The sequence below is a fragment of the Rattus norvegicus genome, chromosome 18 (assembly GCF_036323735.1).
Source record: "Rattus norvegicus strain BN/NHsdMcwi chromosome 18, GRCr8, whole genome shotgun sequence".
Lineage (NCBI taxonomy): Eukaryota > Metazoa > Chordata > Mammalia > Rodentia > Muridae > Rattus > Rattus norvegicus.
In genome coordinates, this window is record NC_086036.1 from 27,543,223 (window position 1) to 27,570,523 (window position 27,301).

Genomic DNA, 27,301 nt, shown 5'->3' on the forward strand with positions numbered 1-27,301 from the left:
TGGGCTTTTGCTGCAGACAGGATGAAGGAAGAAACGTGGGTCTTCTCTGGGATGCCCTGACCTACAGTCACAGAGGAGCAGGGTCCAAACTTTACCACTGGTGTGACTACAACAAACTGTTCCTGCCCTGGGAGCCAGGCCTGAGGAAGGACCAGAGGGAAACAAGTCTCCATCCGCTGCAGCTCTCTGCCCAACAAAGTTAGCAGATAGTAGAGTACTCATATTTCCTAACTTGTATTATAAAATGGGATTTGCAGTGTAATAGTATGGGTAGGAACCCCCATTGTGAGCAGGGCCATCAAGCTCTCAGCCGGCCCTGCGGAGGCCGATGAGCTTGGAGAGCTTTGCACAGTTTTCGAGTTTCAGCGACTCTGCTTTCTGCCGCAGCCGCTCATCTCTGTACAGCCCCGCCAGATTGGTCAGCTCCGACTCTGAAAGACAAAACGGGGCGGTCAGGAAGGCTGAGCGCTTGGCTTGTTTCAGTATTTCTAGGTTCAAACGGCCTTATTTCACTACCACTTTCTTCTACTGCACTGGGGCAAGCGTTACTCCTCCACCTTGGAGGTACCGACTGGGCACTGCACCAGGCTTTGAGGGTTAAGGCTGCCTGTGACCGAGAGCCCTGCGGCCTCTGTGCTACGTTATAGGCTTAGTTCTTACCAACAAAACATTTGGCACAGGCTCAGGAAGCTTGCACAAATGCAGAAAGAGATGGCCACAGCCTGGCGACCAGTGGTGATCAGATGGCAGCTGGAGGGCCTGGAGCCCAATCGCCTGCTCCTGTCATCTGAACAAAGACAGCTGCTGCATTCTTCCCTCAGCACGGCCAGCTCCTAAGTCACACAGGCAGCACAGGCTGCTCTGGCAGGTGACCATCTATAGAGGGCCAGGCTGGCAGCTTTCTTCATCCCCTCACCACATATGGTGGTTACCAACGCAAACTGCTCTTCCAAAAGTCAGATCACCTGGCCCACTGGCCTCTTGCTTCCTCGACTAAATAAGTTCATTTTCTCCCCATGATAGAGAAGGCCATTCTATTTTTAACTGGAATATAATCTCCACTGTGTTTTCCAACTCCATGGTGGCTGCTCTGAGTTTTGATTCTCCTGGAAGCCCCTCCTCAGCGGGGAGCTCCAGAAATGCACCTTCAGAGACGTGTCACATGTGCCACACATTAACAGGATGGCATGCTTGCATGGGCTTCCCGGCTTCTCAAAGTCTCCAACAGCAGGCAGCTTTTAAAGGACTATGCTTCTGAAAATGCTATTTTAATCATTTTGAAATACGCCATCCTTTCTCAGTCACCTTGCTGAGGGATTTGGGTTTCTTTGTCGCACAGTACGCACCTGTTGATTAATCAGCAAAGTACCAGGACACAGGAATTAGCCCTCGCAGGAGGACAATGGGCAGGACTACTGAGTAAGTCAAGTCTCTACCAACACAAACACTGCCTGGCACTTCAGCTCACAATGGCTCTATTTACAGCAGGGCAGGCCCACAGTGCAGATGGAGTGCAGGACACCAGGGGAGGTGGGGGAGCTTGACAACACTCCCTGTACAATGAGTGCAGGGCCTGGACTCTGGCCGGCAGTGGCTTGGCAGGCAGTGGGTCTCTCAGCTGCACAACAATGTGCTCTCACTCACTCTTGGTGCGGGTGCCCACAGGGCCTCCCAGCCAGGGCCTGCCTTGGCACATCACCTTGCAGGTGATGGGGCTTTGTGGAGGACTCTGCTGCACTCAAGTGTTAAGTTTTGGCTCCTGTGCCTCACCGGCAGCCGGCAGCCTTCTTTGGCAGGCAGGAAGGTTATGCAGGAGGCCTATGAAATCTGTCAGCCTTTGCTCCTTTAGAGTCATGGCTACACCAATGCCAGAACAGACTGGCTCTCTCTTCACTACAACAATCCCCTTCTGCTGGGTTTTGTTTGTGTTTTTCAACACAGTGTTTCTCTGTGTAACCATGGCTGTCCTGGAACTTAGACTGTAGACCAGGTTGGCCTTCAGAGTCACTGTACATGAGTGCAGGGAACTGAACCAGAGTCCTCTGAAGAACAGTGAGTCTTCTTAACCACTGAGCCATCTCTCCAGTCCCAGGGCCTAGTCCCATGGGACACTGTACTTCCGTCTACTATGGGGCTGTTCAAGCACGGGTTTCACCAGGAATCAGGTATTCACTGTGTGCCAGGCACTGTACTAAGCTACGTCCACATCACACAACCTCTCAGGAGAAACTGAATACTTCCCCCACCCCCACTTCAAAGCCTAGGATTCTGCCCACTCTGTTATCCTGCTCAAGGTCATGGAAAGAAGTGCTCAAGGCAAAGACTTGGCCCAGCCTGGGCTCTGCTGGACCAGGCTGGAGGCAGTTCTTGCCTGTTACTTGTGGCATGGCCACTTTCCCTGGCAGTTCATATAATCTGCAGATGTATCCATGGAGGAGTAAACAGGATAGTTCTCATCCACATAAAAGATTACGGAGAGAAGATCACCCACAGTGGGCTTTCTGAGGAAAAGCAAATAAAAGCAATAATAAAGACTTTAAAAGACAATGGCTAGCCTTGATAAAATTCCCATTTGGTATTTTGCCATGGGTAAACTTTGTTCTCAAGTGAGTTTATTTTTACAACCTCAAAGTGCTAAATTTAACCTTCCTGGCTGCACTTGCTGCTGGATTCAGAGGGCAGATGCTGCCTGCTCTCAAATGGCACTGCGGTGTGGAGGCTCCGCAGAACCATTGTGTTTAAATGCTAGGAACAGATTTTTACAGGGCATGTGCTGACAACTTCCATTCAGAACTGGTGAGCTACACACATCAGGCTCCTTCAATGGATGTGCCTTTGTGTGTGTGTGTGGTATGTGTGTGCTTTAGCTGAGGATAGATCCTAGGGCTTCACCTATACTAGGAATGAGGTGTACCATTTTCTCTTTTCTTTTTTTAAAAACATTTTGAGATTGGCCTTACTAAGTTTCCCAGGCCATCCTTGAACTCACTCTGTGGTGGGGGCAGGCCCTGAATTTGTGATCTTCCTGTCCTAGTTCCCCAAAAGATTACAGGATAAGATCGCAGGCTCGGTCTACCAGATCTAGCTCTCATTGACTTTCACGTGTACCTGGAGAAGGCCACAGCTCTGAACAAGGCTCACGTGGATGGAAACAAAAGCATAGACGCCATGTTTAGTATGATCTTTAACCTCTTGGCATAGCCAGCATTCTAATGCTGGAGTTGAATATAGTACATGGGCATGCATGTATGTGTGTGGTACAGGTGTGTGCTTGTGTGTGTGTGAAACATGCAAAACGTTCTTGCAGAAATCATCTCAGTGCCCAACACAAAGGGGACACTTAGGATATATTACTCTGCCTTTCCCCTAATTTAGGTTCACACAGATACTTGCTCCTAAAGGCTCTCCCTGTGCTTGAGAATACTTTTAAGCCAACACTCGGAGGCAGAGGCAGGTGAGTCTTTGTAAAGTTGAAGCCAGCCTGGTCTATACACCGATTTCTTCCTCTTTCTTTTGTTTTTCCTTTTGTATTTGGAGACAGGGTAGCCATATATGCCCTAGAACTCACTCTGTAGACCAGGCTGGTCTCAAGGTTGAACTCAAGAGACCTGCCTGCCTCTGCCTCCCAAGTGATGGAATTAGAGTGTTCAACACCACTGCCTTGCTTTTAAAAAATTCCCCTTATTTGTGTGTGTGTGGGGTGGAGTGTGGGGTGTGTGTGTATGTATGTGGTATATATGTGTGTGTCTGCCTTTCATTCTCAAATCTGGAGGGCTCTGGGGGTGGCTGGGAGCACGAAGCGGTTAGTTAAACTAACTACTGCTCAGGCTTACACCATCACACCCAGCTCTTGCCTGACTTTAAAAAAAGAAAACCTAATTTAAATAAGCCTGTCTGCATAGTGTTTCAGGACAGCCACAACTACCTAGTGAGACCTTTCTTAAAACAATACAAAACAAAACAAAACAAACTAATTTAAGAACAAGGTAAGTAAAAGAAACTTCATCCAGTTTAATTGCCCCTTATTTGAAGGCATCTAGGCTCTGCCCTGTAGAAACAGGGCAGAGACAGCTCAGCAACACTCATTATCAGCTAGCTTGCCTGCAGCCCAAGACACAGAATTAGTACACAGTCTGCTCCCAGGGCAGCAGCCCTGCAGAGGGAACTAATGCACCCATGAACCACTAAAGCTCAGGATCAGTACTGCACTAGTGGGGAGAGTAAAGTGCCCTAGGAAGGACAGCTTAACTCAGCGTGGGGGTGGGAGTACAAGGTGGGTCAGCAAGGGGACAGCACCTTGAGCAAAGAACAAACTGTATCAGTAGACACTTAAGGACATCCAAAATGAAGTTTAAAAGATGAGCTATAGTTTGCTTTGAAAAAAAATATCAACCAAAACCCAGTTTGCAAAGCCAGGATGCAGTGTATGTGTGTGTATGGTGGGGGGTGGGAGGGTAGGGGCAGCTGGGTGGGATAAAAAATAAGCTCCTGTCTGAGACAGGACCACCAGTCCTACCAGCCCTTCTAAGTAATGAGTGGAGCTGTGAGCCAAATGGCAGACACTGTCACCCCACTGACCTCTGTGAGGGAAAGAGAAGACAGATATATTCACATTCATCATACTGAAGAGCCAGACCCAGGAAGCCACGTCTCTTCAATGAACAAGAAATAAGCAACAAGAAGTGAGGGGACAAGCGGCCCCGTGCCAGCAGCCGCAGCAACTGTTATTACTGATCTTTTTCCTCTTCTTCTTGCTCTCTTCTTATCTTCTCCTCCTCCTCCTTCTTTGGGTTTTCAAGACATATTTTCTCTGTGTAGCCCCGGCTATCCTCGAACTCAGAGATCCACCTGCGTCTGCCTTGAGAGTGCTGGTATCAAAGGCGTGTACCACAACTTCTAAACTTCTGACTTAACTCAAAAAAACCAAGCTGGTTCAATCAGATTTTTCTGAATTTAGAAACCGTGAAGGAAACCAGGTAACTCTGAGAACTTCAAGAAGAAGCTTGGGATGCAAAATGGGGTCAGTCAGTGACTAGTGAGGCTGGGGACCTCAAGGCAGTGACAAGAGCCTCTGTGGCCCAGGCGGTATCTCTGACTGCCAACCACACTTTGTCCCATGTGTACACATTCTTGTATAAATAAATAAATGTAAGGTTTTTTTTTTAAAGAAAAGAAAAGGCAATAAGATGGGAAAGCCCAGGAAAGCTCCTGTACACCTATAATCTAGGTCCTTGGAGGAGCAGGAATTCAGGACTGCAGAGTAGCAGCCTAGAGGCAGAGGCAGGCAGACCCAGCCTGGCCCATGGGTGAGTTCTAAGTCAGCTAGGGCTGAGTAGTAAGCCCCCACCCCCTCATATCCCGACTCCGAGGGGAAGCGAATAGATAAATAGATAAGCACAAAGATGCCTGAGATTTTAAGTTTCCAATCCCGGTCACATGTCAATAACTTTCCCTCTGTGCTGTAGTATCTGACTGGGTGGGTGCCTGGCCTCTGTCTCTGTTGACATAAATACATGATCCAAACTAGAACAGACAGGTCAGAAGGCTAGGGAGACCTCATGATCAAGTGGGTCATGGCCACCAGTGAAGCCTGTTTGGCCTGACTTACTTTGCTGTTTCTCCTTCCAACAACTTGTCTGGATGTAGTCAATATAATCTTTCTCTATTGTTTTCTCCAGATCACGAAGAGAAGCTCCTCGGTAGGCCTTGTCAAAGTTTTTATCCACGAAGTAAGGCACCTGCAGGTTCTGCGTTTCTCTAGAAATGGTGTAGCCCAGGGTCCTGAAACAGAGAATATCTCACATCAGCTTGTAATAGCTGGCCCTTGTATGTCTGGCTCTGGCCTCTAAGCATGCCTGCCGTCATTCATATGCCCTTATGGGAACACATACCCCTTCTCGTCTATATGTCCTAATGGGAACACATGTCCCTTCTCGTCTATATGTCCCAATGGGAACACATGTCCCTTCTCATCTCTATGCCCTTATGGGGACAGATGTCCCTTCTCGTCTCTATGTTCTTATGGGAATTAGTTTAATTTTATATGTATGAGTATTTTGCCTACATGTATGTCTGTGAACCATTTGCATGCAGAGACCAGAAGGCAGTGTCGGATTCCCTAGAACTGGAGTTATGAATGGTTATGCCTACCATGTGAGTGCTGTGAATTAAACCCAGTCCTCTGCAAAGGCAGCCAGAGCTCTTGACCTTTGACCGTCCAGCTCCTCCTTGGGATGAAATAACACTGAAGAAATCACTGGGTCCCAGTGATGCATATCATTCCAGATCCGCAGGGCACAATCTGCCCTCCCCCTTCCCTCTGTCTCCTCTCTCTCTCCCCGTCCTTCCTGTCTCTCTAGCTCAGGCTTGCCTGGCTCATGCCTTCCTTAGTGCTGGGACCACAAGTACGAGTCCTCACTCCTGCCTTCGCTGGAGCCCTCTCTAATTCCACCATGCTGAGAAAGAAAGATTAACTGTGAACCTCAAATTATGGCGCTGTTCCTTCTAAACCAATTCTGATGGTTTTGCAGTTGACCAGAGGGTGTCACTGTGTGACAGAATAGTCCCTCTCCTAACGCAGAGGCAGCTGCTACCATTGTTACCACTTGCTGTTCCTTTCCGGTTAGGTTAGTTGTTTTCAAGTAAGTAAATTTAGTATTCCTCACCTCCACAGAAAACACTAGAGAAACTCTGGATGGCTATTCCCTGAAACATAAGGTCAGCATTTTCCACAGGAAGGTGAGAAGAAATGTCAGCATGAATCAGCAAAACCTTAAGCCTTTTGTCTATCAGACTGTTGCTAGGGGAAAATAGAAACATTCCACTTACGATTTATAGAATAGACTATATGGCGGATTAGCAGCCAGCAGCTGAGTAATGACAGAAATAGTCACAATCAACAGAACCGGAAGCAGCTGAACAAACGCGGAATATGGAGTCTGTAAAAGAACACAGAGCAGTGCCTGAGAGGACGGAAACATCCCAGAGGAAATGCAGCTTACAATGCATAGTGCGGGAACATCCACAAAGCTAAGGGTTGCCCAAGGCTGGATTCCAGCTTAGGAGCAAACAACACACTTCTTCTCTGCCTGCAGGCTCTGGAAGCTGCTCCAACCTGCACCTCAATGATCCCGCTGTCCCTTACGCCTCTAGGTAATTCTGCCAGACAGGGACTGGGACCCGGGAGTGGCTATGCCAAGCAGCTCTTACTTGGCCACAGCTGTCCAAAATCAATGACATCTAACTCTGTCAGAGATGACCACATTCCTCCTTGACAGTGTAGGGTCAAGGTTCACCCCCTCCTTCATTAACTACTGTTTAGAGGAAGGACGCATTCTTTCAGATACTGTGAACCAGCCAGAGGCATAGCATTTGTTGTTTTTAATGTGTACATGAGTATGAGGCCTCCAGGACGGCTCAGCAAGTCACCGTGCTTGCCGCCAAGCCGGACAGCCTAGCTCAAAGCCAGCAGCACTTCTTGCCTTTGAGCTTCCTGAGACACCCTGCTTTCTCACTTTGTACCCTACTTTTAGTTCTGATGTTTTCCCCCTTATGTCTTATTTTGAGACAGGGTGTCTCTGTGTAGCCTTGGCTGTCCTGGAGCTCACTGTTTAGATCAGGCTAGCCTCAAATTCACAGAGATCCACCTGCCTCTGCCTCCAAAGTGTACACCACCAGCCTAGATAGTACTGAATATCTTTGAAGAGATTCTTTTTGTAGTAAGGAGAAGTTCAATCAGGACAGCCCCACAAGCTGGGCATAATGGTTCACAGGGTGGTCCCAGCACTGACTGTACCACAGGAGCAGGCACAGAATGGCCCTGCAGGAGCAGCCCCTCACCCCACAGAAGCAGGTTCAGTGTGGCTATGATCTCTGCTCCCCACATACCTGAGATTTATCTTCCTCTCTCTTATGTGCTTGTGTCCTCTCGTGGCGGTGCCGCCTGCGATAATAGTGACTGTCGTCTGTCACATTTGAGAACATGTGAATATTTCCTGGGAAAAGAGACATGATTAGAGAGAGGGGGCAGGGTAGAGAGTGGGAGAGAAAATATTCATGAGATAGCAATTCCTTTTTTGTCCATTTCAAAATTTAGGGCACCTGCCTGTCCGACCCAGCAGAAAAACGTGAGCCAAGGGGACCAGCTGGGCATAGGTGCACACAACTTTCCTGACTTCGTGGAGACAGGCTGCTGTGAGTACTGTGGGGGGAAACTCCAGAGGCCAGCAACAAAGAGCACTTTGGCCATGACTCCTATGGACATACTTATGTTTGCTTCTGTGCCCAGTATTACTGAATGGCACCTGTACTAGCCACTCATAAAATTCAGTTTATAGAGCTGAGGTGAGGCTCAGCATGGGGCACATGCCTAGCATGTTGGAGGGTCAGGGCTTTATCTCTAGCAACACAAAAAATTTAAGTTATTTTCTTGGCATTGAATTTTCTCAACCTCCAGCTCTCTGTGACCTACTTTCCGGGTTCTTGTATTATTGCACACACTGATTGTTAAAGGGGGCGCTCACTCTGACTTTTTTTTTTTTTTTTGGTTCTTTTTTTCGGAGCTGGGGACCGAACCCAGGGCCTTGCGCTTCCTAGGTAAGCGCTCTACCACTGAGCTAAATCCCCAGCCCCACTCTGACTTTTTTTTTTAAAAAAGATTTATTTTTATGTATATGCATTTGTGGTGTTTGAAAGAGAATGGATCCCACAGGCTCATACATTTGAATAGTTGGGCCCCAGTTAGTAGAACTGTTTGAGAAGGATTCAACCTTGTTGTGGCCTTATTGAAGAATCTGTGGCCTTGTTGGATGAAGCATATCAGTGGGGTGGGCTTTGAGATGTCAAAAGCCCACACCAGGCTCAGTCTCTCTCTCCCTCTCTGCCTGCTGCTTGTAGATCAGGATGTAAAGCTCTCAGCTACTGCCCTCACACCATGCCTGACTCTTACCACTATGACAATGATAGACTAACCCTCTGAAATTTCGAGCAAGCCCAAATTAAATACGTTCTTTTATAAGAGTTGTCATTATGTCTCTTTACAGCAATAGAACAGCAATTAAGACAAGATGATTTGCCTGGATGTTTGTCATGTACTATATGCATGCAGTGCCCATGGCAGCCAGAAGAGGGCATCAACTCCACCTGGAAATGGAGTTACAGATGGTGTGAGTTTCAGGAAATAGAATCCAGGTTCTGTACAAGAACAAACACTCTTTTTTTTTTTTTCTTTTTTTCGGAGCTGGGGACCGAACCCAGGGCCTTGCGTTTGCTAGGCAAGCGCTCTACCACTGAGCTAAATCCCCAACCCCAAGAACAAACACTCTTAATGGCTGAGCCATCTCTCCAGTGTTTCAGTATTTGATCTGCATGTATACACATCCACCACAGGCATGCCTGCAAAGGTCAATCCCCTGAAAGTGAAGTCACAGATGATTGTGAGCCACTGTGTGACCTGGGAATCCAGCCTGTATTCTCGGGAACAACAGCCAGTCTCTCTTAACCACCAAGCCCTGGCCCCCATTTAGTTCTGTTTTGTTTGAGACAGAGACTCGGAAAGTCCAGCTGGTCTCAAACTTGCTATGTATTGAAGGATGACTCTGAACTCCTGATTGTCTTGCTCCCCACCCCCCATCAAATGATGGAATTATAGGTTGAATTATATGCCCAGTGATCCATTGTGACATTTAAATTTTAATTAATTAATTTTATGTATATGGGTATTTTACCTGTCTGTGCACCATGTGCCTGCAGTGCCATAGAAGAGGCATGAGGTGGGGTTGGGGATTTAGCTCAGCGGTAGAGCGCTTGCCTAAGAAGCGCAAGGCCCTGGGTTCGGTCCCCAGCTCCCAAAAAAAGAACCAAAAAAAAAAAAAAAAAAGAAGAAGCATGAGGTCTCCTAGAACTGGAGGTACAGATGGTTGTGAGCCACGTGGGTGCAGGAACTGAACCTTAGTCCTCTGCAAGCACAGCCAGTGCTTTGTAACCACTGAGCCATCTCCCTAGCCCCTAAAGAACCTTTTAAAATATTTATTTATTATGTGTTTGTATATGTGTGCACATGCATGTGTGTACCTGTGTACATGCATGCAAACACATGCATGGAGGCCAAAGGACAATTTTCAGGAATTGTTTCTCTCCTTCTACCTTGTGGGGCCCATGACAGCGAATTCCAGACTGTCTTGGACCACTACATAAGCGGCTGAAAACTAGCCGGAGCAGCTATTGAAACTGTCTTTCCTAGAATTGGTGAGCCCAGGCTCAACGTACAGTGCTGCAGTAATATACATGTGATATAAATTTAAAAGATACTTATTTCAAAGCAACCCCAAAACCTAGGCCCTATTTTCAGGCGGGTGACTATGGTGAAAGAAATGAATGATATAGGGCTGAAGAGATGGCTCAGTGGTTAAGAGCACTGACTGCTCTTCCAGTTCAATTCCCAGCAACCACATGGTGGCTCACAACCATCTGTAATGAGATCCGATGCCCTCTTCTGGTGTGTCTGAAGATAGCTATAGTGTACTTATATATAATAAACAAATAAATCTTTAAAAAAAATGAATGAATGATATGGTTGATATTATGCGCAGCTGGGGGCTAGGACTTCCTCCAACTCCCTGCAGCCCACTCTGAATTCTTGCTGTTTCTGCAGCACCAATGTTCTCCTATTTAGATCTTCAAACTAAAGTCTGCTGAGATCCATAAATAAATAGTATAAAGAATCATAATTTTAAGATACTAACCTCAGGCTGGAGAGATGGCGCAGTGGCCAAGAACACTGACTGCTTTTCCAAAGGCCCCAGCACCCACAGCCACTCACAGATGTAACTCTAGTTCCAGTATCCTCTTGTGACCTCCTCTGTCACCAGCCACGCATAAGGTGCCCAGACATACATGCAGGCAAACTTAAAGAAAAAAACCAACCTGAAGGGAAATGTCCTCCAAAGAACACATTAAATAATTCTTCTGGAGAGATGTCTGCTTCAACATCTCTGTAGTAATGATACGGTCTTGCTCGAGGTGCAGTGAGAGTCACCTGCTCATCTCCATACTCATCATAGCGGAGCCTCTTGTCGGGATTGCTCAGGACTGCAAAGGCATTTCCTATCGCTGCAACCAACAAGAACAACATCAGCGCACCCCTGCCTGTGGCCAAGGCTGACCACAGCAGCAGCAAGAAGCCCAGAGTTGGTGCTAGACAGTCTCACAGGATTACAAACAGAGGTACTCAGGCCCACAACGTCCCCCGAAGGACTTGCCCCAGAGATCATTCACAGTCTTGAAAAACCAAGAATAATCCAGCAACTGGGAGCTCTATTGAGGTGAGCATTAACCCCTCAGAGTCCTTGAGACATCTCAGCTGTACTGAAGTCGGGACACCGTCCCTAGCTTGTGCTATCAATAGTCTAGACACGTTGAAGAAATGCCTGGTGTCCCTATTACTCCAAGGTGGGGCTAGACTATTAGTCTATAGTTGAAGAAATGCCTGGTGTCCCTATTACTCCAAGGTGGGGCTTGTGGGCTCAGAGGTTAAGAGCACTGACTGCTCTCACAAGAAACCAAGGTTCAGTTCTTAACATCATAATGGGTGACTCACGACTGCCTGTAACTCTAGTTTCTCCATCCCCTATTCTGGCCTCACTGGACACCTGCACACAGAGTGTACACACAAACACATAAGCACATGCACCTGCACACAGAGTGTACACACAAACACATAAGCACACACATAGGCATAAATAAAAAATTTAAAAACACGTTCTAGGGGGTTGGGGATTTAGCTCAGTGGTAGAGCGCTTGCCTAGGAAGCGCAAGGCCCTGGGTTCAGTCCCCAGCTCTGAAAAAAAGAACCAAAAAAAAAAAAAAAAAAAACATGTTCTAGGTGAGGGAGCTGCAGCTCAGAGTTAAAGATCATACTTACCATATGAGCCTCAGGATCTGATACACACACACACCTACACACACATGCACACACACATGCACACACGAACACACACATGAACACACACACATGTACATGTATACACACACATACCTGTGTTCTTATTTCACTTAAGAGCAGCAGTTTACTGAAACAATTCACAGTATTATTAAGTGGAAGTAAAAATCTCCTAAACAAAATAATCTGCAAAACTTCTGCTTGGATAAAAACAAGGGGCTCTCATTGGTTTGTGAGAAGACTTCCATATGAATATAGAGAACGTGGAGGCTGGAAAGATGGCTCAGCCACTAAAAGCTGGGCTCACAACCAAAAATATAAGAGAACGTGGGTTATCCACATGCTCCCTTAGTGACACTATGAGAACTAGATTCACAATAGAAAAGCTGTCCTCGTGATATACAGAGACTTCTTTTTTTTTCTTCTTTTTCTTTTTTTCTTTTTTCTTTTTTTTGGAGCTGGGGACCGAACCCAGGGCCTTGCGCTTGCTAGGCAAGCGCTCTACCACTGAGCTAAATCCCCAACCCCGGACTCTTTTTTTTTTTTTTTTTTAAGATTTATTTTTACTGGGCATGGAACATACACCTTAATCCCAGCAGTCTGGAGGCAGAGACAGGCAGATCTCTGTGAATTAAAGGCCAGCCTGGTCTATATAGTAAGTTCTACATAGTAAGCCAGGACTACACATAGAGACATTTTCTCAAGCATACAAAAAAAAGTATTTCCTTTTATGTGTATGGGCATTTTGCCTGAATGTATACATGTGTGCCATATGTGTACAGTGCCCACAGAGGCCTAAAGAGAGTGTCAAATCTCTTGGAGCTGGAGTTATAGACAATTGTGAGCCACTGTGTGGGTGCTGGAAATTGAACCTTGGTTCTTTGCAAAAATAGTCAGTGCTCTTAAGCACTGAGCTATCCCTCCAGTCTCAAGAATAACTTAAAAGTTCCCCAGGTAATCACAAGATGGCCCAGTGGGGGGTTGGGGATTTAGCTCAGTGGTAGAGTGCTTGCCTAGCAAGCACAAGGCCCTGGGTTCGGTTCCCAGCTCCGAAAAAAAAAAGAAAAAAAAAAAAAAGATGGGGCCCAGTGGGTGAAGGCTCTTACCACCTGGCTGAAGACCTGAGCTCAATCCTTGGAACCCACATACTAGAAGGAGAAAGCCAATTCCTGCAAGTTGTTTTCTGGCCTTTATATCCCCCTCTCACACACAAATAAATCGACAGATTTGCAAGTCTTCTTTTTCAAAATATCAAACATACATAAAGGTTTGTAAGACTATTTTCTTTCTTTCTTCCTTCCTTCCTTCCTTCCTTCCTTCCTTCCTTCCTTCCTTTCTTTCTTTCTTTCTTTCTTTCTTTCTTTCTTTCTTTCTTTCTTTCTTTCTTTCTGTACAATGAAGATAGATAAGCTGGACCCCGTAGTACACAATTATAATGCTGGCATCCAGGAGACTGAGGTGGGAGATTTTGGAGTTCAATGCAGCCCTTGGCTAGATAATTAGACACTGTCTCAAAAACCACAAGCTAGGAATAGAGAGCTGGTTCAGCAGCAAAGAGCACACAGCTCCCCCTGACTAGAGTTACAGGCGATGATGATAAGCAAAACTGGTTCTGGGAACCAAACTGCTGTCCTCTGCAAGAGCAGCACATCTACTAACCACTGGGCTCCAACCCCTAGGAATAATGTAGGATTTGTGTATTTTATTGCGTTATGTGTATGGATGCCTGTGTGAATGTGTATGTGCTATGTGCTCATCTGACTCCCTCTGAGGCCAGAAGAGGGCACTGGATCTCCTGGGACTTGAGTTACAGTCATGAACCACATTGCAGGTGCTAGGGACTGAACCCAGGTCCTCTGCATGAGCAACAAGCGCTCTTAATTGCTAAGATAACTCTCCAGTCCCTCAAATGTGTTATAAATAAAGTACTCTTTTCCTAAAAAAAAGTTATCAGGGCATGGTAGCACTTGCCTTTAATCCCACTACTCAGGAGGCAGAGGCAGGTGATCTCTAAGTTCAAGGCCAGCCTGATCTACAGAGCAAGTTCCAGGAGAGTCAGGTGTTGAGGTTTGGTCTGTTGCTACGTATTTTAATGCTAAATTCTGTAACAGAAAGATTAAGCCTATGAATTCTCCTGCTTACAGGCTTTTGTTATGCAAACCTTGTTCCTCAATTTTAAAACTATTGGTTAAATAAAATAGGCTACAGCCAATTATTGGAGGGATTTGAAGGAAGTGGGTATGGAGTGACCTGGTAGGGAGGAGAGGAGAGGAGAGGAGAGGAGGGGAAGGGAGGGGGAGAGGAGGGGAGGGGAGGGGAGGAAACTACCATGAGGAGGGGAGATGGACCATGACCACAGGAGAAACAGCAAGTGTCTGGGTACACCAATGGGGAGGTAGCCAGGCCTGCAATTAGAAAAGTAGAGTAGGGGTTACCTCCCAGTAATTGTCAAAGTCAAATAAAATGACCATAGTCTGAGTCTCATTTATTTGTAAGGTAGTTGGGAATAAGCTTAAATTGGTTCAACTACATTTTGGCACACCATGAGACAAGTTACCTGGTAGAGAGGCAAAGCCCTCACCAAAAACATAGCTTTGAAGTTACCTCAGATCAAAAAGCATACACTGCTTGGAACCAGCCAACTGCAGCACTGGGAAAGGTGTGGCTCTCCTGAAGGCTGCATCATAGCTCAGCAGAAAAAAAGGCCAGAATTGGTTACAAATAGGAGACCGAGGACAACACCAGCTTGGTAGCACAAAAGTCACGTTTTTGTTGTTGTTGTTGTTGTTGTTGTTTCTACAACCAACCCCTCTCTGAATAAAAGAATCAAAAATCAGTGCAGAATCCTACACTAAAGGGAGACCAAGACACTGAAAACCCCAGACCAGGTAGTAGGGTTGGGAGCTGGTATTTTAGGGAAAAATAGGCACATAGACCATACAACAAAGACCTTTTGGATTTTAAGACTATTTTAGACAGTTCAAAGGGATGATCTAGAGGAAACTGACATCTTGCCAGTTATAACTATTGCAATGTTAAGCTTCACTTGTATTCTAATAAGCACTTTAGTCTGCTATGTCTTTTCCAAAAACAGGGCCTTAAAAAATTCATGAGCCTAGGGGCTGGGGATTTAGCTCAGTGGTAGAGCGCTTACCTAGGAAGCGCAAGGCCCTGGGTTCGGTCCCCAGCTCCGAAAAAAAGAACCAAAAAAAAAAAAAAAAAAAAAAAATTCATGAGCCTTAGAAAAGGGATTAAGGATTTTCTATATTTTTGGTTGTGAGCCTAGCCTTTAACGGCTGAGCCATCTCTCCAGCCCAAGGATTTTCTAAAACAGAATGAGAACAACGTCAAAGCAGAGAGGGGAGAACACTAAACGATACAGATCTGAATGTAGAGACGTCTCTCAGACATCTGAGAGACAGGAAAAGGAGAAATATGGAAGCAGATGTTGGAAAAATTAGACATTTACAAACAAAACTGAGGACAGTAAAATATTATCTTTAGTAATATTTAAAGATAATAATAAAACATTAGAGGAGAATTTAGAGAAATTTATAAGCAGAATTGAGGGGGAGATTAAGATAATAAAGATACAAGAAAAGGTAAATAATAAAAATTGGAGAGAAGTCTTAAAAGAAATTTACAAAAGATTACATGTAGAATTATATACTAAAAAGTATATACAGGGTTGGGGATTTAGCTCAGCGGTAGAGCGCTTGCCTAGGGAGCGCAAGGCCCTGGGTTCGGTCCCCAGCTCCGAAAAAAAATGAAAAAAAAAAAGTATATACTAATATAGGGGCAGCGGAAGGAAGGCCAGAACTTAAAGCGTCACTCTGTAACTAGACTGAGAAAGGGCAGTCTATTTCTGTTTATAAACCTAAAATGATTTTCCCAGCCTTGATAAGGGAATTGGAAGGGAATGAAGAAAATTCACATGGTGATCCTATGGCACAGGATTTAGAAAGGTTTAAGAAAGCAACATTGAGCTATGGCTTATAGTCACTCTATGTCGAACAGATGCTCAGTACCTGGGCCCCAGGGAATCATGCAATTCCAAAAGACTGGCAAGATTTGATGCCAGCCATCCTAGAGCCTGGCCCTCAGTCACAAGGGCTGACATGGTACAAAGATGAGCAGCAACGAGACAGGAACAGAGCCACTGACAGTGTCAAGGATCAGTTACAGGTGAAGGCCCAGACTCTGAGTAAGGAGCACAGATTGCCCCTGAGGATGCTGTCCTGGAACAACGTCGCAGGGTAGCTTTAAATGCTTAGAACAAGGTTGAACCATGGGTGAGCCGAATCATTTAAAAGATAACCCAGGGTTCAAACAATCCTTGTACAGACTATCCACAGCTCTAGACAGAGCAATATCAGATCCGGATACCAGAAAAATCTTAACTGAATCTTTTAGCTTTGAAAATGCCAATAATGAATGCAAAAAGGCAATTAGACCATTAGGAGCAAGACCTACTCCCTTTATGAACGGATCAAAACAACTGCGGACAAATGCTCATAATCCAGTGTGGTTGGGCAAACAGTTACAAGAAAGAAAAGCAAGATAATCCATTGATGTGGCTGTCAAAGATCCAGTGAAACAATTCCTACAGATAAATCCTACAGTAGTAATGATGCTGGGAGGAAGTTTCCTGAGGCATGGAAGGATATGGTTTGTGAATGCAGCTCATCCAGGGACAAGGCGTCTCCTTAATTTCAGAAAATAAGAGGCTTCGCTCAAGGACTGACAAATCCACCATGAGCCACTCATTTCCTATGCACTAAGGAAAGATATTTCTGAACAACATAAAAATTCAAGATCTGGGGGTTGGGGATTTAGCTCAGTGGTAGAGCGCTTGCCTAGGAACCGCAAGGCCCTGGGTTCGGTCCCCAGCTCCAAAAAAAAGAACCAAAAAAAAAAAAAAAAAAAAGAAATCTGCCAAGTGGAGGATGTTGACAGATCTGAGAGCAATTAATAAAATTATTCAACCAATGGACTCTTTACAGCCTGGAATCTCATTGCCTTCCTTGTTACTTAAGGAATGACCTATCATAGTGACTGATCTAAAGGATCACTTTTTCACAGTTCCTTTACAAGAACAACACAGGAAGATTTCCCTTCAGGTGCCCACATTTAACCACTCAATGCCAACCAAAAGGTACCAATGGAAAGTCCTGCCACAGGAATGTTGACTAGTACTACCTCATGCCAACAGCTATTGGAAATAATTTGTAAACAATTTTCTTAATCCATCATTCACCATTATATGGACGATATTGTGCTGGCTGATTCAAATAGAGGTACCTTAGAACAAACATTTGATGAAGCAAAAAAGTTTGCCTTATTGGAGATTACAAATTATCCCTGAAAAAAAAAATACAAAGAAGAGATCTTGTTGATTACCTAGGATATAAGATAAATCAGCAAGAAATCAGAAGAGACCAGCTAAATAGTCTTAATGATTTTCAAAAATTACTGGGAGATATTAACTGGCTTCAGCCTGCAATTGATTTGACCACTAAAGAGCTGAATAATTTATTTCAAACCTTGCAAGGGGATAAAGAATTAAATAGTCCAAGAAGACAATCAGCTGAGACTGAAAAGGAATTGGCTGATAGAAAAGCAATCACAGCAGTAGAGCGCTTGCCTAGCGAGCGCAAGGCCCTGGGTTCGGTCCCCAGCTCCGAAAAAAAAAGAAAAAAAGAAAAAAAAGAAGAAAAGCAATCACAAACTGCCCACATGGAGCGCATTAATCCAAAGATGGCTTGTGTTTAGCTATCTTGCCCTCTACTCATTCTTCCACAGGAATTCTTTTTTTTTTTAAGATTTATTTATTATATATAAGTACACTGTCTTCAAACACACTAGAAGAGGGCGTCAGATCTCATTACAGATGGTTGTGAGCCACCATGTGGTTGCTGGGATTTGAACTCAGGACCTCTGGAAGAGCAATCAGTGCTCTTAGCCACTGAGCCATCTCTCCAGCCCTCACAGGAATTCTTATGCAGAGGAAAGATTATATCTTAGAAATGATATTTTTAGCACACATCCAGAGTAAAAAATTAAAGACCTATATAGAAAAGTCTCTGAATTGATTCTAAAAGGAAAAAATTATACATCATCAATTAGCTGGAATAGATCCATCTGAAATTGTGGTGCCTTCTACTAATGTTGAGATTGCCTTGTTACGACAGAAAATAAATATTGGCAAAGAGCTTGCAGCAATTGTTTTGGGAAAAATTAACAATAAATACCCCCAAAGCAAGCAACTTTGGTTTCTAAAAAGAACTAATTCGATTCTCCCTTGATAATAACAGGGGGACCAATTTCTGGAGCGCCTACATTTTTACTGATGTACATAAATCAGGAAAGGCAGAATATAAGTCAGAAAGCTTAAGTAAGGTGGTTGAGAGTCCTTACAATTCAATTCAAAAATCAGAGTTACATGCAATTTTTATGATGTTATTAGATTTTCAAGAATCTCTTAATAGTAACTAACATTCAATATGCAGAAAGGGTTGTTTTGCATAAAGAAACTACTGAACTTACTGTTTATTCAATTACAACAAATGATCAGAAATAGAAATCATCCATACACACACATCAGATCTCATATGGGCCTACCAAGCCCTCTGGCACACGTTAATGATGAAGTTGATCAGCTACTGAGAGAAGTGTGCTAGAGGCTTCAGACTTCATAAAAAACACCGTGGTAACAGCAAAGGTTTAAAAAGGAGCTTTATCACTTGGCAACAAAGCAAGGAAATTGTAAAGACATTCCTACTTGTTCTGTATCTAACCAAACTCCATTACCTATAAGGAGTAACCCTAAAGGCACCCAAGGAAGTGAAATTTGGCAAATGGATGTTTCATTTTATAGAGTTTGGCAAACTGAAATGTGTGCACCATACTATACACACATATTGAGGATTTCAATGTGTGCACCATACTATACACACATATTGAGGATTTCAATGGGCAACTGCACTGACTTTTTTTTTTTTTTTTTTTTTTTTTTTTTTTTTTTTTCCGGAGCTGGGGACCGAACCCAGGGCCTTGCGCTTCCTAGGCAAGCGCTCTACCACTGAGCTAAATCCCCAACCCCATCTGCACTGACTTCTGAAAAGGCTGATTCTGTAATTACACATTAACTAGAAATTATGTCCATTATGGGAATACCTAGACAAATGATGACTGAGAATGTTCTAGCATATGTCTGTAATAAAATGAAATGACTTTTTACATATTATGATATAAAACATATTACAGGTATAACACACAGTCCTACAGGACCAACAATCACAGAGGCATCCAATTATACCTTAAAGAGATGCTTAACAAGCAAAAAGGGGTAACAAAGACCCCAGAGAGAGACTGCATACTGCTTTATTAAGTTTAAAATTTTTGAATGCAGGCAAGTAAAAACCTACAGCTGCTAAAAGACACTGGAGTACAGGAAAAACAAACAAACAAAACATCTGAATTAAACCAGCCTGTTTATTTTAAAGATGTCTTAACTAATCTCAAAATGGAAAACAGGAAATGTGGTATGCTGGGGGAGAGAGGTTATGCCTACATTTCCACAGAAAAAGAAAAGCTATGGGTTCCTTCCAAATTAATAAAAATCAGACATGGCAGGGGAAAACCTCCTGAAGATCTCAATTACAGACAAGAAGAAAATCAAAAAGACCAAACAAACCAGTAATGTACAATGTTAAAACAACTCTGAAAGTGACTGGGACATAAATATGTATGTCTCCAGCCAGAACTTCAGCTACGTGGCCAATACGTCTTGTTGGTTACAAAATTCTCATACTTACTATATATCATTCTTTCGTGCTGCATGAATGGAGATGCATGTTGTGGTTTGATTATATGACCAGACTCACTTCTGACAAAAGACAGAGAGCAGGAGATCATCCTTAACTCATCTGTGCATGGTGCACATTCCACACAGATGCCTTTAGAGAGCTATATATTGCTCACAGGCTTTGTCTTTGCAGAATGGAAGACCAAGAGGGCAGCCCTGACAGAATTCACCCTTGAGGATGCTGAGATACTGAGACCTGCTAGACCAGCTCCCTGCTTGATCCTACCTTAACTGCATCAAAGCTGTTTCCTGTAAAGACTTGCTTCTGAAACATTTTCAGAATGCTAGCTCACGCAGTCCAACCTTTCAGATTGTTCTAATCAAGACTTCATTTAAGCCTGCACTTTCTCAGCTTACAGAGACTGGACAAGAAATGTTATGCTAGCTTTGTTAAGACTAACCACTTTTTAATTTCCTTGCCCCCCCAAAAAAGGAATTCTTTGCCCCAATTCAACAGGAAGAAATTATTTTTTTTTTTTTTGGTTCTATTTTTCGGAGCTGGGGACCGAACCCAGGGCCTTGCGCTTCCTAGGCAAGCGCTCTACCACTGAGCTAAATCCCCAACCCCTACAGGAAGAAATTATAATAAGGCTGTTGTCATCTTAGTCCCTTAAGTTGGGGTGAATGGTTTTGGATATTTTATGGATAATAGATAAGTTGCCAATTTGGGGAATGATTTATGAATGACTATAGTCTTGAGTGGGGAGGAAACAAAATAGGGGATATAGATTCAGGAATTTCTATTCTGCTTCCTTTTCTTCCCCTATCCTTCTTTCTTCTTTAAGTAAGGGAAAGGGGAGAGGAGGATATAGATATAAGAAATTAGACAGACGTAGATAATTAAATCTACTCTTAAACCAAAACACATTTTTAGCTATAATCTTACATTGGTAGAGGATCTTGTATATTGATACAAAAAAGAAGGTTATATTTTGTTACATTGGTACAGAATTTTGTATATTGAGACAGGTTTGAGGTTTTCATTGGTATAAATCTCTGTATATTGATACAAAATTTAAGATTAGGGGTTGGGGATTTAGCTCAGTGGTAGAGCGCTTGCCTAGCAAGCACAAGGCCCTGGGTTCGGTCCCCAGCTCCGAAAAAAAGAAAAGAAAAAAAAAATTTAAGATTAATTTTGTTACAACATAATATATGGATGTTTCAACTCTTAGATACGCATTGTGCCTACGCAACTCATTTAAAAATACAAGGTTTAGGGGTTGGGGATTTAGCTCAGCGGTAGAGCGCTTGCCTAGGAAGCGCAAGGCCCTGGGTTCAGTCCCCAGCTCCAAAAAAAAGAACCAAAAAAAAAAAAAAAAAAAAATACAAGGTTTAGTCCCAGTCCGTTTAATAGCTGCTATTACAAACTGCTTGGGATAATTAAGTAATACTAGTCTGGATTATTACAAAAGATATATCCCAGGTTAAACAAACAATAGGTAGCTGGAGACAGGCAGTGTTACCTAGTTTGGATGTGCTATAATTAGACAGATGGTCTTCAAAAATCTCAAAAACCCCCAAACTATGGCATTTAAAGGTGCTTTTATGAATTTAAGGCTTTTATGACATTGAAACATGTCAGCCCCTGGCAGTTTCACATTCAACTTGGAAGAAGACGATGAACACCAACAACCTCCATTGGAATTGCTCAACTGTGGCAAGCTAGACACTGGACAGAGAGAGCGGCCTAACTAACCGTAGACAGAACACTGTACAGGAAGAGAAGCAGACGCAGGCAAGTTGACTGCCAAGCTCTGCCAAGACAGAGTAAGGTAAGCAAGTCCTTCATAATTCCTGCTTCACAAAAGGTCTGTCAGATATCCTGGGCAGAAGGCTGAAGACGATACCCCAATGTTGTAGAGAATGCTGGGGACTGTCCAGGCTGCACTCAGGTAATGTTTATTTCCTTCTCAGGTCTCTGATGGGGCTGAAGACTAAATAGTCATAGTTGTACAATAAGCTTAAGTTGTTTAGGATTCAAAAAGAAGGTAATTTTAGGATTGTAATTCAACTTATAATTGAAATTGATTTAACTAACCAGGATAGGAGAGATAATAGAATATTTTCTCCTGAGTTGCTAGACATGAACAGACTGTATATTTAAATGTAACTCTTACCTAATCATTTTCATAATTTCACAATTGTCCCTATTGTATATTGTTTATTATTTTAAGAGAAAAAAGCCTTTTATTTAGATTAAAAAAAGGGAAACGTTGGGGTTTGATCTGTTGCTACATATTGTAATGCTTAATTCTGTACCAGAAGGTCTAGGTCTATGAGTGAATTCTCATGTTTACAAGATTTTGTTGTATAAACCTTGTTCTTAATTTTAAAACTATTGGTTAACTAAGATTGGATACAGCCAATTACTGAAGAGATTATAGAGATAGGTGGGACCTGGTGGAGGGGTGGAAATATGAGAGAGAAGGGGGGGAGGGGAAGGAGAGGAAGAGGGTGAGGGAGAGGGACCAGGAAGAATGAGAGCAGAGGAGGAAGCAGCCATGAGAAGGGATGCGCCATGATCACATGGCCAGGGGAAACAGCAAGTATTTGGGGTACGCTGCTGAGGAGGTAGCCAAGCCAGCAGTTAGAAAAATAAATTGGGGGTTACCTCCCAACAATTATCAAAACCAAGGAAAATAACCATAGTCTGAGTCTCATTCATGTGTAAGCTATTTGGGGGATGAGCTTGAATTGGTTGAATTGCAACTAGAGCTATATAATGAGACCCGATCTCAAAAAGAAAAAAGAGAGATGGAGGGAGTAAGGGAGAAAGAATGTTAAATGATGTCCTTGCAAGCATTGACCTGAGTCAGGCTCTGTGGAGGCACAAGCTTATAATCCAGCCTGGCAACGCAGATGCTTTGGGGTCCTCCAAATCCTACTTGAAGGCCAGTGAGAGGCCTTGATTCAAAAATAAAGGTGGGTAGCATCTGAAAAACAGCACCTGAGTCTATCTTCTGACCTCTAAATACATGTGGACATGCACATAAGCACAACACACACATACATGCACACACACATGCACACACACACGCAGACATGTACACACTGCGATGCACACACACAAACATGCACACGCACACACACACACACATACACAGACATGCACATGCACACACATACACACACACACATGCGTGCACACAGACACGCACAGACATGCACACATGAGCGTTTAAAAATTTAGGCTTGGTGGTGCACATCTGTATTTCCATCATTTGAAAGGCAGAAGCAGGAGGATATCTACAGGGATACATGATAAAATTCTGTGTCAAACAAAACAAAGCAAAAGTATATGTCAAGGAAAAATAACTTGCTTATAACCTAGGAAGCCATGTGCAGGGAAGACTAAAAGTAATTTACTCCTGGGCCTTCAAGATAGCTCAGAGGGTAGAAGGTATTAGCTGTTTAAGTCTGATGACCTTGACTTTGAGTCCTGGGACCCACAGTGTAGAAGTAGAAAAATGATTCTCAAAGGCTGTTCTTAGACCTCCATGTATGTGCCGATTTCTAAGATAAATAAATTAAAATTAAAAACAATTTGCTACCACTGACATTACGAGGCCAGATGGGCATGGGTTCAAGGTCAAACCTTTGAAGGCATCTGTTGCTCCAGGAGCACAGTTCTTGTCGGGGTGAAACTTCAGGGCGAGTTTCTTGTATGCTTTCTTAAGCTCTTCATCGCTGGCATTGTGAGAAACACCCAGAATGTCATAGTAATTTCTGCACTTCTTGATTCTTAAAAAAAATTAAATACATATTTTTTAAAATACAGAAGCTCTATTTGTACAACTGACTGCCAAGCAATATATCCATGCAACCTGTGAGCACCTAAGAGGAATCAGTGAGCCAAGCAGGAAATATTCCCATCTTCCTACCCAGATTTCAGTGCTTTGTGCAGCTCCTCCCTCCGGTGTGCTCTTCCCTCCCTCCTCTTTTCACAGAAGGGAGCAAAGGAAGCATGTTCACCCTGACTGCAAAGTTCAGGCTAAGATCCTGAAACTTAATTCAAGAACTGCAGCGCTGGAACCAGCTAGCTATCTTGTTTTCTAGTAGCAGCATCTAGCAGCCGCTCGTCTCCAGCTCACTGTGTAGCTAAGGCTGGTCTCTCAGTCTTAGTCCCCGTGCCCCACAGGTTGATATAATGGGTGTGCACGCTCTCACGTCTGCCCTTAAGGCTATTTTTCAGAATTGTGTGTACAGTTTTCTCCTCAGGGAAAAGGGATGTAGGGGTGGTTCTGATGCTAATGTCCTGTTCCCCGATTGGTTCTTGATCTGTCAATAAAGAAAGCCATAGGCCAATTGCTGGGTGAAAGGTACAGGCAGGACTTCCAGATCCCTGGAGAAGGGATAACCCAAGGAAGGAGAGGGAGAGTTTCACCATGCTTCTGATGGAGGGTTGAAGAGTCATGTGAGATCTCAAAACGGGCTCCTAAAGGCAGGTGTCTAGAAGCAGCTAGATGGGAGTAGCCACTAAAGTTAGGGCAGGTGGGAGGAGCAGAGCTAAGAGTAATGACAAGGGCGAGCTTTTCCTGGTGGGAGATAGTAATGCCCAGCAACTGTGCCAAGAAGGCAAGTTGAAAATGAGCAACTCTGTGTGTGTGTGTGTGTGTGTGTGTGTGTGTGTGTGTGTGTGTGTGTGTGTGTGTGTGTGTGTGTGTGTGTGTGTATACGCCTTTCATCAGTGGATTCAAGGGAAGCTAGGCTGGGGCTTGTAGTGCAGCCCATTCCCGGAGCATAGGTAGGGTAGCAAAAAGCTACATGCAACCACAGGAAGGGGTTTTGCTTGTTTGTTTTGAGATGTGGTCTCTCTATGTAGTTCTGGCTGTCTTAGAACTTTCTGTGGTTGCCTCCAACTCACCAAGATCAGCCTACTTCACTTCTAGCTCATTCCCAGGTTCTGGGACTAAAGGCATATACTAAAGGCATCGTGCTTGCTCTTTTTTTTTTTTTTTTTTTTTTTTTTGTTAAGATAGAATCTCATGTAGTCCAGGTTGGGTTTCAACTCTCCAAGTAGCAGAGAATGACTTCTTGAGTATCTGTGTGTATGTCTGTGTATTCCTATATGCTTGTATGTCTGTATATTTGTTTGTATATATATATATACATATATATATATGTATATATATATGCTTGTATGTGTGTGTTTGTGTGCATGTTTGTATGTTTATATGTATGCATGTTCGTATGTATGAATGTATAAAGACCAGGGACCAAATCAGATGTTTCCTTCCCGGTTTTCATTTTATTTATTTTTAAATTACATTTTCTTTCCTTCTCTCTGTCACTCTTTTATCTCCTTTTGAGCCCTAGCTGTCCTGGAGCTCACTGAGATCCGCCCGCCCCTGCTTCCTGAGTGAGCTAAGCGTCTCTCCCCACACCTGCCTGAACTGAGACCATAAGGCTAGGGTCCTTTCCTGTGAACGTTCAGTTGTCTAGTCAGCATCTGTAGAGGATGTTCTCTCCTCCATTAAAACGTCTAGGCACCTCGTCGATGACTCATGGACTGGAGCCAGGCCTGCTGGCTCGTCCCACCTAGCATTCCTAGTATTTGATAGGCTGAGGCAAGAGATTCACTAGGAGTTTGGAACTTACAGAGCTAAGCCTTGTCTGAAAACAACAATAAAAACCAAGGGCCCATAAACATAAGGGTTATTCCTCAGCCCAGTCCACTGAGCTACATGTCCATCCTTAAATGTGTCTGATGGTCTTCATTGTTATGGTTTTGAAGTAAGTTTAAAATTTAAGCCATGAGCTGGTGGCACATGCCTTTAATCCCAGCACTCAGGAGGCAGAGGCAGGGGGATGTCCGTGAGTCCATCCTGGCCTACAGAGCTACTTCCAGGATAGCCAGGGTTACACAGAGAAATCCTGTCTCAAGAAAAAAAAATTAAAGCACTACTTCTCCAACTTTGTTCTCTTTCAGACACTGTTGGGGTCGTTCTGGATCCCATCCATCTCCAGATGATTTTCCTCGCTTCTATTTATTTGTTTGCTTTTGGAACAGACATTCCCAGGGCAGGGTGGTGCGTGCCTTGAATCCCAGCACACAGATGACCCTGCCTCAAACAATCCAACAACAACAAAGAGAGAGGGTCTTTCACTCTATAGCTCTTGTGGTCCTGGAACTTGTCATGCAGGCCAGGCTGGTCTTGAACTCATGGTCCCAGCACCCACATCAGGTGACTTACAGCTGTCTATAATTCTATCTCCAGAGGATCTGACATCCTCTTCAAGTCTCCATGGGCACCTGCACTCACGCGCTCACGCCCACAAACAGATACATAAAAATGAAATATTAATAATGATAACAGGGGCTGTGCCCTCTTCTCTTTTCAGCCCTGATTTTGTGTAGGTCTGTGTGTTGAGAGCACAGACCTCACTAGATAGCTCTGGCTAGCAGGGAAGTTGCCGGTTCCCTGGATCCAGAGAGCTGGGCCACAGGTTTTCACAAGCAGGAGTGCCTTCGTCATTGGAATACTGTTTTTCTCTTCCTGGGTAGTATAGTAAAAAGTATCAATTGTGTTAGCATTTTAAGATTCAACTTATGATTGTATTGCTTTTTGTCTATCATTTTCCTACCCTCTACTTCATTTATATGTACTCACTGTATTTCTTTTATCCTTCTTACGGAAGGGTTTTTGTTGTTTGTTTTTTGTCAAGGGTCTCAAACCTCACATGTTCCTGCTTCAGCTTGAGCTCTGTGACAGCAGGCGTATGCCACCATACCAACCTCCTAGTTTCTTTTATTTTCTTTTCCTTGTTTGGTTTTAGTGTTGATTTTTCTAGACAGGGTTTCTCTGTGTATCCTTCCAAAGGACATGGGTTCGATTCCCAGCACCCAAATGGAGGCTCAAAACTGCCTGCATGCAACTCCAGTTTCAGTGTCCAAAGCCACCTCTTCCAGCCTCTGAGGGCACTGCACACACATGGTACACAGGCACACTCACAGGGAAAACATTCACACATGTAAAATAATAAACCAACCTAAAGAAAACTGGTGAAGACATAGGTCAGTAGTTACACAGCCCATGCTAAGGCAGACCTTCTGAGCACTTTATGTAAAATCCCTATTTACCCTGCTACGGGCTTACCTTTGTACCCCACGTAGCTGTTCTTCTGTGTAAGTGGCATTCCCATCTCCCTGCCGGGTCTGACTCCACTCGTTCTCAGACTTTTTTTCCTTTTGTGCCTTCATGCAGTTACAGCAACCACAGGGATCATGGCTGTCAGGTTGCTTGTCTTCTGGGTATTTGTTTCTTCTAATTGCATCAATGTAAGCTGCAAAGCAATCCCCACACCAACCTCTGGTTCAAATCAACGTTAGGCTTTGCTTTGCTTTTCTCCGAGACAAGGCTCTACTATGTACCTTTTGCTGGCCTCAAATTCATGAACCTCTGCTCCTCTAGCATTGGGATTACAAGCATATATATGCACTTAAGGCCACCTCCACAAGCTCACTATTTGGCTGAACTCTCTGGGAGGCAGCTTAC

General features: G+C 43.9%; 1 protein-coding gene across 2 annotated transcripts in view; it reads right to left on the reverse strand.

The window, feature by feature from the left end:
- Positions 1-215: 215 nt before the first annotated feature.
- The window catches only part of Dnajc18 (DnaJ heat shock protein family (Hsp40) member C18), a 34,098-nt gene continuing 7,012 nt past the window's right edge, over positions 216-27,301 (reverse strand). For both annotated transcript variants that reach the window (NM_001398603.1, NM_001013887.2), the window contains 7 exons: positions 26,903-27,089; positions 23,401-23,546; positions 10,924-11,109; positions 7,888-7,994; positions 6,829-6,938; positions 5,609-5,781; positions 216-431 (listed from right to left, as the gene is read on the reverse strand). In NM_001398603.1, the coding sequence (NP_001385532.1) occupies positions 307-431; positions 5,609-5,781; positions 6,829-6,938; positions 7,888-7,994; positions 10,924-11,109; positions 23,401-23,546; positions 26,903-27,089 (1,034 nt within the window). In that variant the 3' untranslated portion in view covers positions 216-306. The remainder of the gene's footprint in view (positions 432-5,608; positions 5,782-6,828; positions 6,939-7,887; positions 7,995-10,923; positions 11,110-23,400; positions 23,547-26,902; positions 27,090-27,301) is intronic.